Here is a 14,998-nt window from a genome sequence, read left to right as displayed (position 1 = left end):
GCTCTAGGTGCACACCTTGCAGTTCTTCAGTCTAAACACCCCATTACCTGTGAAATACCCCCCATAAACTATATATTGCTTGAAATTGCATGCCTGTAGCTATTCAGCGGAGCCATCTTTGCATTCCTATATGTAGATCTGTAGGCACAGTTCTTCATAGAAATTTGGAACTTTCTTTTCTTTGTTTCAGGTAAAACCACAAACTTCCATGGAGAACTGTGCCCACTGAATAGCTAAAGGTGCGCACTCTCAAGCAATAACGAGATTTTGTGTACTCACCATTAAATCTCTTTTTCTCCAGTGGCTTGGGGGACACAGGAACAATGGGGTATAGCTAACACCACTAGGAGGCAGGACACAACAAAAAAGAAACTAACCCCTCCTCCTCCTGCTATACCCCAGCTCCCAGGCGGAGCCAGATCAGTTTGTACCAAAGTACGGAACAGGAGGTTACCAATAAAACATGAAGCCATAAAACTATATACATGAAGAATATACACTAGAGACCATGTCTGAAGGAACACGTGAAGGCCTCACCAGGGAGGGAAGTCCTGTGTCCCCCAAGCGACTGGAGAGAAAGAGATTTAACGGTGAGTACACAAAATCTACATTTCTCCTTGGTCTGCTTGGGGGACACAGGAACAATGGGGACATACCAAAGCTGTCCCAAGAATTACGGGTGGGGGTAGAGGCCGACGTGGAACTAGCCACCACGGCTTGAAGTACCTTTTCCTGCTGTAGCGGGTGTCAGATGCCACAAAGGTATCAAAGTGGTAGAATTTGCCAAAATTATGGATGTCCATGTGGCAGCCTTGCATAGCTGTTCAGATGAGGGAAACAGTGCAGATGAATAATGGAGAGATCGCACTGATAGGAGACAGGGGCTGTGTGTCAGAGAGACCCGTGTGCCTAAGTGGAGGATCGCTAGGGAGCTGATCCATGAGGCAGAAGCTGCGCAGAATGCCTGTCCCACTCCTGTAAGGGCACGAAGAGAAGGGACCGCCTATCCGGAGTGATGCGCTAGTTGTACGCACTTCCGGGTGGAGGACTGCTGGGCGGAAGTGAAGGAGGCGCCAATGCGGCGTGTGGTGCTGAACCAGCAGGGCTGTGAGGAGTGCGCTGTGTCCAGTGAGGGAGAGGTATATAATCCCTTACCGATGCTGCAGGCAGAGCTGAGCAGAGGGGAAACGCCAGGTTGCTAGAATTGCGGTGAACCCAATCTTGATATACGCCAGGGAACAGGGCAAGGTAAAAACAAAATGGTGCTTACCTGCCCAGTTCTGCACAGTCTACTGGCCAGACGGTTCATCCCCACTGTAGCTGAAGGGGGATAAAACCTAAGCCTGGGTGGTCAGTGCCAGAGCACAAAGAGACCCCGGAGACATCCAGTTGGAGGGGGAATGAAGGCAAAGCACGCAGTGTGGATGCCCATTCCAGCCTCAGTGAAGGAATAAAAATAAATAAATAATAAAATAAATAAAAGAGAAAAACAAAAAATAAAAACTAACTCCAAATAGGAGCCTATGTCCTAACCTCCTGAGGACACAACTAAAAACTGATCAGGAGGGGTTTGTTTCTTTTTAGTTGTGTCCTGCCTCCTAGTGGTGTTAGCTATACCCCATTTTTCCTGTGTCCCCCAAGCAGACCAAGGAGAAATATAGTTTGTGGAGACTATTTCACAGGTAAGTGGGTGTTTAGACTGAAGAACTGCAAGGCACAGTCCCAAACTTTCCAGCTGATATTGCTCGTGTATTAACCCTGTTTTGGCGTGTTTGGAGGCTGTGTCTTTGGGTGTACCCATACATGTTTGGGAGAAGTTGGAGATTGATATTTAGAAGGTTTTTTTAGTTGTCCTGGCAATTTTGGGGAGAAATTTAACTTTGGAACTTTTCTTTATTTCATGTCAAACCACAAAGTTAGATTTCTCCCCAAAATTGCCATGACAACTAAAAAGCCTACTAAAGGTCTGTCTTCAACTAACAAAAAGATACCCCACATATATTGGTGCACCTGAAGATGCGGCCACCAAGCATTCAAAAACTGGGGCAATAGGTAAATTTGAAGCTGTGTTCTAAAATCACACCTTGCAGATTTCCCCCCTGTACCTGTGAAATACCCTACAAATTGTATAAGTTCTGAACATACACACCTTCAGCTTTGTAGAAGTGCAGACCTTTCCTTCATATATGCAAAATTCTGGAGGCTATTCTTTGCAGAAATGCACATTTCCTAAGGAAATAGGAGAAGAAGAAAAAGAACAGACGCAACAAGATTTCTCTCAGATTCCCCGACAAGTAATAAACACTTACTAAATATTCTACTTAACTTTATTAATTTAGCTGAGCTTCTTTGGACCCTTTCATTATATCTGTACTCAATTTCTTTGAAAGTGCTGCTTTTTCTTTTTTTTTTGGGGGGGGGGAGGATGGTACTGTTAGAACACTAAAGCTGGCCATAGATGTAAAAATATTTTCATTATTGTGAGACCACGATTATCTCAAAACGATCGTTTAAATGTACGATTTGTCCATCAACTAAAAAGATCATTTCAGGCGATATTGCCAGTAAAACTGAGGGTAGCTGCCTGCTTGGCCCTGCAAACATAGGTAGATTGCACTGGGACCAATAAATTTTTTTTTAACTTGGCCAGTGAATTTTCCGACAAAAAATCTCAAGATGTACAATCGTTCAATTCCCACTAACTTCATGATAATTTGACGGATTGGTCAGATTTTACTAAAATTAGTCTTTCACCAAAGAAAAATCTTTACGTCTATGGTGACCTTGTATTAAAAATATCTTGCCACCAAATAGTCACTGTCAACCCAAATCAACCCACTTTAGTAGTCTATACCACAACAGCATACATATTTTAATTTGTGGCATGAGCACACAAAAATCATGGCTGTGTGAATCTCAATTCTACAAAAAGCTGAATGTCTATACCTCAAAAATAAAATCCTAGTGTGTTGATGCAGATTGTTCTTTGGCCATAAGATGGAGCTAAGGACACATTTTTGGGCTTATGGGTAAGAAAATGTTTATAAGGGTCACTTTGTTAATTTTGTTTGTAAACTTGTTTGTATTTGCTTTAATGAGACCCATTGCTAAAGTGAGGCCCACAAACCTCTTCTTCTTGTTAACATCTGTGGGATGCCATGCATGTGCTTGAGCATATCTTGGTAACGGATTTTGGGCAATATATTGCTTGGCATACAAATTTGTATAGAAGACCATATCCTGTAGGATGGCCTCAGTCATAAATAATTGGAAAAAAACAACGAGGTCAAGATACCTAGTGTCCACCTTTACACCTGAGACTGCAGTAAATGGGGGATTTCAGGGGAAAAGTTATGAGGAGGCCCCACACAGGCTCTCCTCCAGTTGCAGTATCAGCCCTATTGCCCTCTTGCTCATCACCCTGATCATCCACATCCTGCTCAAGCTCCATGGGCTCCTCGAGGGCAGTAAGGGTGATGCTACTACCACCCAGTGACTGATCAGTAGAGGAGTCACTATCTGATGCAGGGGGCACATACTAAGAATCAGCGTCACTAAACTCCTCTGAGCTAGATGCCATGCATAGAGCAGCACCATCTTCAACTGAAGAAAACCTTTTGGCCATGCTGTCAACAAAATATATACCCTAGTCCAAAAAGCTTACAATCAGAGGGATAAAAATAAAGAAATCAAGTGATTTCACAGTATGAAAATCCCTAAGCCTGTAGCCAGAAAAAGAAAGATTATTTCTAGTAAAACTACTGCAGCACTTACATAGGTAGAAAAAAAATTAAGATAAACAAAACCTATGTGCCAAACCCCTTGAACTCCCTTGCATTCTTGATGAACTGAAAAAGTATGTTAGCCCTATGCACCTGCCAAAAGAGCCAACAGTCTGGCCCATAACAGAACCCAACCCCTTGAACTCCCTGGAATCTTCTGGCAAAAACTTCACTCTCACTCACAAGACAATCAACACCAAATAAAACACCACTCAACAACTTCAACCTAATATCAACGTAAGTGATTATACAGTGTGATTCGAATACCTGGTCAGTAACCCCACTAATCAATAACAATTTTATGGCAAAAACAAGTTCTAAAACAGCAATGATAACACAAGCAATAAAAAATTAAGAGCAACGCAGAACCAGTAATGAAAAACTGAATATGCAATATATCAGTACAAATACAATATAACCAATAAAATAAAGAAAACAGATTACACTGTGTGATTTACTATCAGAATTCCTGATCACTAACCAAACTGTGAAATGCAGCACAAAACCAAATATACACTAAAACCTCTAAAAATGCTATAAAACCAATAAAATAAAGCAGATTACACCGTGTGATTTGCGTTCAGAACACCAGATCACAAATCACAATGTGATAAAAAGAAATAAATGGCAATGCAGAACTGAAAATCCAATAAACACAAGAAACAATCAAGAAAAAGTAAGAAATGGTAATGGAATGCAGCACAAAACTGAAAATGCTATAATATTAATGAAAATGCAATAAACACACTAATACTGCAAAATAACAGTAACCTGTAACTGTAAAACTGAAGTTCAACAAGTTCAACAGTAATAAAACCAATAAAATGACTAATAAAAAGAAAAAATAAGTAGGCAGAGAGTAAAAAAATGTATGTATGTGTACACTTGCAAAAGGTGCGTGTGAATGTATGTGTGTGTATGTATTTGTGTGTATATATGTGTGTGTAGGTTTGTGTATGCAAAAGTGGGGAAAAAGTAAGACTAAATGCAATAAAAAAATCAAAGTAGGTAAAAATGTATAATAAGTGTGTGTAATGGGGGTGCAAGAGAGCAGCTAACACATGGTGATCACTTTGCTGGGACGTGAGGGTCAGCGCTGGTGCAATCTGGTTGGAGGGAGGTCACTATGAGGGCCTATGCTCATTGCCTAGGGCAGTGCTGTCCAACTTCTATGGTACAGAGGGCCAAAATTTTTCTAATCTACATGGTGGAGGGTTAAACCACTTTAAACCACACCCACATTACCGCAAGACCAAGTCCACATTAATAGCACACCGAAAAACCAAATGGTTGGTGCTCACTGCAGGGATCAGGCCGGAACTAGGGGTAGGCAGAGTAGGTGGCTGTCTAGGGTGCCATTATTGAGGGGTGCACTTTTAAGGGGATTTTTTTTATTTTTTCAAGCGTTTATTTAATAAGTTGTTTCAGTAATGATGGTCATCCAGTTGGGTGGAATCCATCTCCTTCACCTTCCCACTCTTGCCGGCAAGTAATAGCTCCTTCTGTGCCGTGTAGCGCGACGTGTGTACACGTGTCAATGACGTCACTGATGTGATTGGGTGCCAGAGAGAGGCAGAGAGCTGGGGGGCTGCTTGGTGTGACTCTCGCTGCTCTCAGCCTTGCACAGTTGCATTGAACTGAAGACTTTATCTCTATTACTGTGAAAGTGTAAAGCTTCCTGCTGGCACAGCCACGTACAGATTCGGGGCCCATATATTTGCTGTTGCTGCTGGGCGCTGGCACAGGTACATAAATACTTGGGGGCAATATGATGTGATCAGATTTATTTTTGGCTGCTGCTGACACAGGTAAAGATTGGGGGCAATATGATGGCTGTATGATGGAGGGCTGCTGAGCTTGCTGGTACAGGTACAGGGGGCAGTAATATAAATGAAAAAGTGTTGTACATTATCTTGCTCTCTTTATTTAAAAACCATCATGGTAAGGAGGGAAATGGTAATGCAGGACAGGGGGGCACTGAGTGAAGCTCTTGCCTAGGACTAGGACTACCTTGTGCCTGCCCTGGCAAGGATGTCACTTATATGTGAAAAAAACTAAGTCATATAAGACATAAATCCATATACCTCCTCCTCCCCTGTGTATAATACAGTACCCCAGCATATGATTAAACACCTTAGGGACCACTAACAATAATTTTCAATTGCTAACAAACCCCCAGAACAAATACCAAAGTATGACACACACAGGGAGGGAGGACAGAACAGAGCAGGAGACAGGAATCAGGAGCAGTCTAATATGTACTACATACAGTGACACAGTGCTGGTGCCCCATTAGCATTTGGTATAAAGTGTGAACAGGTGAACAATGTGGCAGTTTCAATCTGGGTCTCAGTCCTGTACTCAACAGTACAGGATTTTAGGATATAAACAATAGAGGTGTCACAAGTGTGAATAATACAGGGGGATCACAGGTGTGAACAATACAGGGGATTACAGTGTGAATTTGAGGTTTAAACAATGCAGGGGCCACTACTACTGCGCTGGGGCAATCTAGTTGAAGGAGGGTCAACTGTAGGCCCTATGTAGGTTGCCTAGGGGTTGGGATAGCTGATCACATCGCTGGAACTGAGCGGAATCGCAAACCAAGAAGGCTGGGGGAGAAAACATAGGTACTACATTCTTGACTCTCTGGACCCTTTCCTGCCAGAACGTAGTACGTAGGTTAAGACAATGTCCAAATTCATGGTAACAAATAGGAATCATTGTATTCATTCAGAGTAATCATAGTCAGAATCCAGCAGTAGTTCAATAGGCAGGTAGAATAGGAGCAAAAATCAAGGTTCAGGCAAGGTCAAAGTCCAGGAATAAAGTTAGCAAGAATTTAGGAACACCCAGGAATGCAGAAAACAAATCCTATAATCAGTCATTGAACCGGTATCTTTAGTGTCCTTTTTTCAAATTTTGGGCCAAAATGTGGCGTCATGACAGTGCCAGAACCGACGCAGTTACCATAAGCACCACTATCTCGGAGAAGGAGTCACCACGGACAGGAGCACTGGATCTCACTCCTGGCATGTCTTCACCATAATGCCACTTTCTCAGGGGCAGATCATGTTATAAATATTCAATTTGCTGCATGCGCACACAAAAACCATAGCTGCGGCAACCTCAATTCTACAAAAAGCTGAATGCCTAAACTAAAAAGAAAATATATATCTCCCAGAAATAAAAATAGCCTCAGTAAATGCATTGAAAGCTGAGCTATTGAGTTTTCAGAGAAAGTATCCTGATTGTTACAATAACTTTTGGAGACAAAGTGGTAGAGTAAAGTGGCTATAGAGGAAGTTGATCCTAAAAACCTAAACTAAATGTTTGAAATGCAAAATGTCCCTATGTGCCAAGATCACTTTCCAAAGAAGACAAGCCATCACTAACAAAATTCTAGAGAGACCTAATATACTAGTAAAACTTGAAAATGTTGCCCAGAGAAACAAACTTAGCAACTGCACTGAAAGTGGAGCTTATAAGGTGTCAGTAAAAACAAATTTGTGGCATCAGAGAGAAAAAAATCATGAGCAGGCAAGATGAAATTCTCTCATGAAGTCATCGCGCACCACACATTTTTTAGGCGCCCTTGTCCTTCACTTTCATCTCAAATAACTACACCTCACAGTGTAGCGGGGAAAGAAAATACCAAACTAAACACAACAGAAAAATTGAATTATTGCCCTGAACACATATATACCAGACATATACAATATACATTTTGCAAAGGGCATAGCAATTACTGTATATAGCCAATCAGTTCACACAAAAATTATCTTTCAATAGTGTAACTGCATATGGTATATTTCAAAACATGGTTTGAAACATAACCCAGGGTTGTGAGGGCACTTTGGCCAATGGTACTATGTATCTTGTCTGACACCCCTTTTGCAGCAAGCTTTCTGGGCAAACTGTTTGCCAGGAGTGGGCGGAAGCGTGTCTACAAAGTGCTTTTTCCATCAATCAGGCCACATTGTCACTAGCAGGCATCTCTGGAATCTCAGTACCACCAAACAGGGCAAGGAGTATCTGCAACCGGTATTTATAATAGGATAATTTGGGGCCTGGTACTGATGCCTTATATACAATGCATGCATCTTAAAGTGCCATTCAAATGAAATACATACCATATTACTTGTACCAGGCCTTTGTTTTCTAGGTGGCATTGTGATAATGTTGGAGTTGGTCAGTTCTATCAACAAGATTCATGTACTTACTGTATTTCTTGCTACAGAAAGGTTTATTTTTAGAGGGCCTATCAGCTCTCTGTTCTGCAATTACTGATGTGTCGTGGATTGACGTCAGCATGAATACATTTTTGTGTGACAATATATGATGGCAAGGAGCTCATTATGTCTCAGTGCATATGTTTCTCCACACCTCAATTTTTTGTTTACAAGATTCCTGGGCTAACCTTTTTGGGTATGAATTATAGTACCAAAGGCTGGGGTGTCCAATGAATATAGGGCTCTGATGAGCTGAGATTCAATTTTGCCACTAACTGTCAAGTCAATGGAACAACCAGGGGGTCTAATTGGGAGTCCTTGCCCTTATAAATAATAAAATAGCTAGTATACCCCAAGCTGCTTTTGCAGAGCTTATAAAATTCCATTTCATAGGGGGCACATTTACTTGGGATGTACTGTAGGAATTTTAGGCGCCCTTTGAAGAGGAGAAGTGATTCATCTATACAAATGTTTTTGGAGGGGGGTGAACACTTCTGCAATGCTCTCTGACAGGATGTCTATAAGGGGCCACAATTTATGCAGCCTGTCATGTCCAGGCTCATTAGGGGGTACAGCCGTGGCATTAGAAAAATGTTAAAATGAAAAAACTAGAGCAATAGCTGATACCAGTTTCTAGGCATCGTGGCTGAAAAACCAGGGATATACATTGCAGTTGTGGTCCCAGTAGGACTCCAAATAATTTGCTTTTACAAGACCCATTGCTAAAGTGAGGCCCACAAAACTATTAATCTCGTTAACATCTGTGGGATGCCACGCATGTGTTCAAGCATGGGGATGGGGATTTTAGAACAAATCAACTGGGTCAAAATTCCTAGTGTTCACCTTTACACTTGAGACTGCAGTCAATAGGGGGGATTTCAGGGGGAAAATTTCCAGGAGGCCCCCATGCAGGCTCTCCTCCAGTTGCAATATCAGCCCTATTGCCCTCTTCTGATCTTCAATACCTTGATCAACCACATCCTGCTCAAGCTCCATGGGCAGTAACAGTACTACTGCTGCCACCTGTTGACTCCTCAGTAGAGGAGTCACTGTCTGATGCAGGGGGCACATACTCAGAATCAGGGTCGCTAAACTCCTCTGGTTTACAAGTTTTATTAAAATTTACTATAAACAAGCCAGATCTTAACAGAAGATCAGTGATGGGTTATGAAAGAAACTTACACAGCTTATTGTGTATAATGTACAAGACAAATTACACACTTTAGATAAATGGTGATGACTACACCTAAACTGTTTCTAAGGCTAAGGTAAGTAAACTAAATTAAACCAAACCTAACAATGTTTAGCGAATATTGATCAAGAAAAATAGTATCTTAAAAAGATATACAGGAACAGTTAAGTAGCTATTAATATGCCACTTGAGGAAATTGCTATTACAGAAGAGGTTCCAAAACAAGTTATAATTGTAGCAGTCCAAGTGAACAGGTTTGCTACTAGAGTCAAATAAATCCCAATATATAGACCAATAGTTAATATAAACATATATAGACCAAAAGTTAATATAAGCTTGTTTAACCCTTTAAGTGCCAGCAGAATTTCACATTTTGGTTACGCGAAATGCCAGCCGTTTTTAAGCATTTTGTGCTCTCTCACTTTAGGGGCATTTTCTGAGGGGAAACCTATAGTTTACCTAGGAAAACTATACATTGTTTTTTTCGGTAGAAACTGAGCTTTCTAAATCTGCCTGAGTTTTCATGTATTTCCACCTGTGCAAAAATATTTAATTTTACAGATGAAAATCCAACTGATTTGGAAAGCCTTATGTCTCTCGAACGTGCCAATACCAGATATGTATAGTTTTAGGGAGATTTAGGACTCCTGTACAGCAAAAACTCCCGGCAGTATATTACTGAATTTTGAAAGCACTAAGGCAGAAAACGGCATGCTTTAGATTCCAAGCCAAAAAATCCTGAAACCATAGGTTTACCCCAGAAAACCATACATTTTTGAAAAGTACACATTCTGCCGATTACAAAATGGGTAACTATGTCTCTCTACTCCCAACTACCAAACAGAAAAGCTTGTCTGAACATAGCGGTTTTTCAAAATAAAATTCAAAATTCTGAAAAATCATTTCAAAGGTTTTATTTTGCTGCAGCGCATATCCCAAACTATATTAGGTACCAAGAAAAAGCACCTGAAATATGATTGCCAGGGGTCCACTGAACAGTTTGATACCCATTGTGCATAGGTTTACCAAAATATCTGGCATTTAGAGACACCAATATGAAGTTAGCACATCCAAATTGTTCAGGACTTTACTTCAGCTACTGAGAAATCAACACATTAACTGCATTTTTTGTGGGGTAAAAACACAGAAATATATGTTTACCCCCCAAACCCATATATTTTTGGAAAGTACACATTCTACTGAATCTAAAATGGGTACCCATGCCTTTCTGCTCCAAACTACTGAGTCCCAAAATTGTCGGTTTTGGTGAAATATTTAAAAATTGCCTCAAACCTTCAACTTCCCAGCACCATATCACCCATGTATCATTACGTACTAAGAAAAAGCACCCTAAATATGATTGCCAGGGTTCCTCTGAACATTTTGGTGGCCATTGTTCATAAGTTTACCAAAGTATCTGGCATTTAGAGGCCCCAAAATGAAGTTAGTGCATACAAACAGTCCCATGGGTAACTTCAGCTAATGAAAAATCAACACATTGACTGCATTTTTGTGGGGTAAAAACACAGAAATATATGTTTACCCCCCAAACCCATATATTTTTGGAAAGTACACATTCTACTGAATCTAAAATGGGTACCCATGCCTTTCTGCTCCAAACTACTGAGTCGCAAGGCTTTCCCAAAATTGTCGGTTTTGGTGAAATATCTGAAAATTGCCTCAAACCTTCAACTTCCCAGCATCATATCACCCATGTATCATTACGTATCACAAAAAAGCACCCAAATTGTGATTGCCAGGGGTCCTCCAAACAGTTTGGTGCCTACTGTGCATAGGTTTACCAAAGTATCTGGCATTTAGAGGCCCCAAAATGAAGTTAGCGCATACAAACAGTTCAGTGGGTAACTTCAGCTAATGAAAAATCAACACATTGACTGCATATTTGTGGGGTAAAAACACAGAAATATATGTTTACCCCCCAAAACCCATATATTTTTGGAAAGTACACATTCTACCGGATCTAAAATGGGTACCCATGCCTTTCTGCTCCAAACTACTGAGTCGCAAGGCTTTCCCACAATTGTCGGTTTTGGTGAAATATCTGAAAATTGCCTCAAAGCTTCAACTTCTCAGCACCATATCACCCATGTATCATTACGCACCAAGAAAAAGCACCCTAAATATGATTGCCAGGGTTCCTCCAAACAGTTTGGTGGCCATTGTTCATAGGTTTACCAAAGTATCTGGCATTTAGAGGCCTCAAAATGAAGTTAGCGCATACAAATAGTCCTGTGGGTAACTTCAGCTAATGAAAATCAACACATTGACTGCATTTTTGTGGGGTAAAAAAAACAGAAATATATGTTTACCCCCAAAACCCATATATTTTTGGAAAGTTCACATTCTACAGAATCTAAAATGGGTACCCATGCCTTTCTGCTCCAAACTACTGAGTCGCAAGGCTTTCCCACAATTGTTGGTTTTGGTGAAATATCTGAAAATTGCCTCAAAGCTTCAACTTCTAAGCACCATATCACCCATGTATCGTTACGCACCAAGAAAAAGCACCCTAAATATGATTGCCAGGGTTCCTCCGAACAGTTTGGTGGCCATTGTTCATAGGTTTACCAAAGTATCTGGCATTTAGAGGCCTCAAAATGAAGTTAGCACATACAAATAGTCCTGTGGGTAACTTCATCTAATGAAAAATCAACACATTGACTGCATTTTTGTGGGGTAAAAACACAGAAATATATGTTTACCCCCCAAACCCATATATTTTTGGAAAGTACACGTTCTACAGAATCTAAAATGGGTACCCATGCCTTTCTGCTCCAAACTACTGAGTCGCAAGGCTTTCCCACAATTGTCGGTTTTGGTGAAATATCTGAAAATTGCCTCAAAGCTTTAACTTCTCAGCACCATATCACCCATGTATCGTTACGCACCAAGAAAAAGCACCCTAAATATGATTGCCAGGGTTCCTCCGAACAGTTTGGTGGCCATTGTTCATATGTGTACCAAAGTATCTGGCATTTAGAGGCCCCAAAATGAAGTTAGCGCATACAAATAGTCCTGTGGGTAACTTCAGCTAATGAAAGATCAACACATTGACTGCATTTTTATGGGGTAATAACACAGAAATATATGTTTACCCCCCAAACCCATACATTTTTGGAAAGTACACATTCTACAGAATCTAAAATGGGTACCCATGCCTTATTGCTCCAAACTACTGAGTCGCAAGGCTTTCCCAAAATTGATGGTTTTTGTGAAATATCTGAAAATTGCCTCAATGCTTCAACTTTCCAGCATCATATCGCCCATGTATCATTACGTATCACAAAAAAGCACCCAAATTGTGATTGCCAGGGGTCCTCCAAACAGTTTGGTGCCCACTGTGCATAGGTTTACCAAAGTATATGGCATTTAGAGGCCCCAAAATGAAGTTAGCACATACAAATTGTCCCGTGGCTAATGAAAAATCAACACATTGACTGCATTTTTGTGGGGTAAAAACACAGAAATATATGTTTACCCCCAAACCCATATATTTTTGGAAAGTACACATTATACAGAATCTAAAATGGGTACCCATGCCTTTCTGCCCCAAACTACTGAGTCGCAAGGCTTTGCCAAATTTGGCGGTTTTGGTGAAATATTCTGAAAATTGCCTCAAAGCTTCAACTTTCCAGCATCGTATTGTCCATGTATCATTACCAGCATAAAGCATCCTAAATATAAACATAGGGGTCTACTAAACAGTTTGATGCCCAATGTGCATAGATATACCAAACTATGTGGCGCACAGAGACCCCCAAATGACAATATGTATAGACATTTTCCCGGCTGACGCGCTGGCTGCTGCAATATAACCACCCGGTGTGTGTATTATGCGACATCATACCCCCCTAACAGTACAGAGACCCCAGAAAACCATATATTTTCAGAAAGCATACATTCTGATGAATCCAATATGGGTAAATATGTGTTCCTACTGCAAACTGCCAAACTGCAAAGCAATGCTGAACGTAACGGTTTTTATCAAATTTCTGAAAATCGTCACAAAGCTTGAATTTTACCCCATTATATGCTCCACATTTCGTAACTTATCAGCATAAAACATCCTAAATATGAGCGCCAGGGTTCTACTGAACAGTTTGATGCCCAATATGCATAGATATACCAAACTATGTGGCGCACAGAGACCCCCAAATGACAATATGTATAGACATTTTCAAGGCTGACGCGCTGGATGCTGCAATATAACCACCCGGTGTGTGTATTATGCGACATTAGACCACCTAACAGTAAAGAGACCCCAGAAAACCATATATTTTCAGAAAGTACACATTCTGATGAATCCAATATGGGTAAATAAGTGTTTCTACTGCAAACTGCCAAACTGCAAAGCAATGCTGAACATAACGGTTTTTATCAAATTTCTGAAAATCGTCACAAAGCTTGAATTTTACCCCATTATATGCCCCACATTTCGTAACTTATCAGCATAAAACATCCTAAATATGAGCGCCAGGGGTCTAATAAACACTTTGATGCCCAATGTGCATAGATATACCAAACTATGTGGCGCACAGACACCCCCAAATGACAATAGTGTATATACATTTTCACGGCTGACGCGCGCTGGCTGCTGCAATATAAGCACCCGGTGTGTGTATTATGCGACATTAGACCCCCCCTAACAGTACAGAAACCCCAGAAAACCATATATTTTCAGAAAGTATACATTCTGACGAATCCAATATGGGTAAATAAGTGTTTCTACTGCAAACTGCCAAACTGCAAAGCAATGCTGAACATAACGGTTTTTATCAAATTTCTGAAAATCGTCACAAAGCTTGAATTTTACCCCATTATATGCCCCACATTTCGTAACTTATCAGCATAAAACATCCTAAATATGAACGACAGGGGTCTACTGAACACTTTGATGCCCAATATGCATAGATTTACCAAACTATGTGGTGTACAGAGGCGCCCAAATGACAGTAGTGTATATAAATTTTCATGGCTGACGCTCTGGCTGCTGCAATATAAGCACCCGGTGTGTGTATTTGCACCATAAGACCCCCTAACAGTATGGAGACCCTAGAAAACCATATATTTTTTAGAAAGTACACATTCTGACGAATCTAAAACAGGTAATTACATCTTTCTACTGCAAACTACCAAACTGCAAAGCAATGCTGAACGTAGCGGTTTTTATCAAATTTCTGAAAATCGTCACAAAGCTTTATTTTACCCCATTATGTGCCCCACATTTCGTAACGTATCAGCATAAAACATCCTAAATATGAATGACAGGGGTCTACTGAACACTTTGATGCCCAATATGCATAGATATACCAAACTATGTGGCGCACAGAGACCCCCAAATGGATATATAGTAGATAAAATTTACATAGGCAAAACAAAATAACACAGAACAGTGTGAAATGCAAATAAATCACCAAAAACTAATAAAACCACAAAAATTAATGCTTTTTTTTTCACCCTAGTGTAATCGGCCACCAGAATTACCGTTTGAATATTTTAGCTGGGCCAAATCGATTATACGGACAGAAACAAGTGAACAACACAAATGCAGAGCTGAAAATGCAATAAAATAGCAAAAAATTCAATAAAATGGCTAAAAATGCACCAAAATACCCAAAATTGCAATATAACCACCAAAATAACATACAAAAGCTATTGCACAGTACGGTTAGCGAATACGCTATTCGGAACGGCAATAAAACATTTTTTTTAGCCAAAAAAGAGACGATGCGATAAGAAAAAAAAAAAAAAAGCCACAAAGCCATATATGT

General features: G+C 40.4%; 1 protein-coding gene across 1 annotated transcript in view; it reads right to left on the bottom strand.

Annotated features, from left to right (window-relative positions):
* Positions 1–6,818, bottom strand: part of LOC108698077 (mitochondrial carnitine/acylcarnitine carrier protein) — a 35,751-nt gene extending 28,933 nt beyond the window's left edge. The window contains exon 1 of the mRNA XM_018229299.2: positions 6,753–6,818. Within this exon, the coding sequence (XP_018084788.2) occupies positions 6,753–6,818 (66 nt within the window). The remainder of the gene's footprint in view (positions 1–6,752) is intronic.
* Positions 6,819–14,998: the final 8,180 nt, after the last annotated feature.

The sequence above is a fragment of the Xenopus laevis genome, chromosome 8L (genome assembly GCF_017654675.1).
Source record: "Xenopus laevis strain J_2021 chromosome 8L, Xenopus_laevis_v10.1, whole genome shotgun sequence".
NCBI classification, from domain to species: domain Eukaryota; kingdom Metazoa; phylum Chordata; class Amphibia; order Anura; family Pipidae; genus Xenopus; species Xenopus laevis.
Note: the sequence above shows the minus strand (reverse complement) of the source record. Positions and strands in the feature narration are given on the sequence as shown.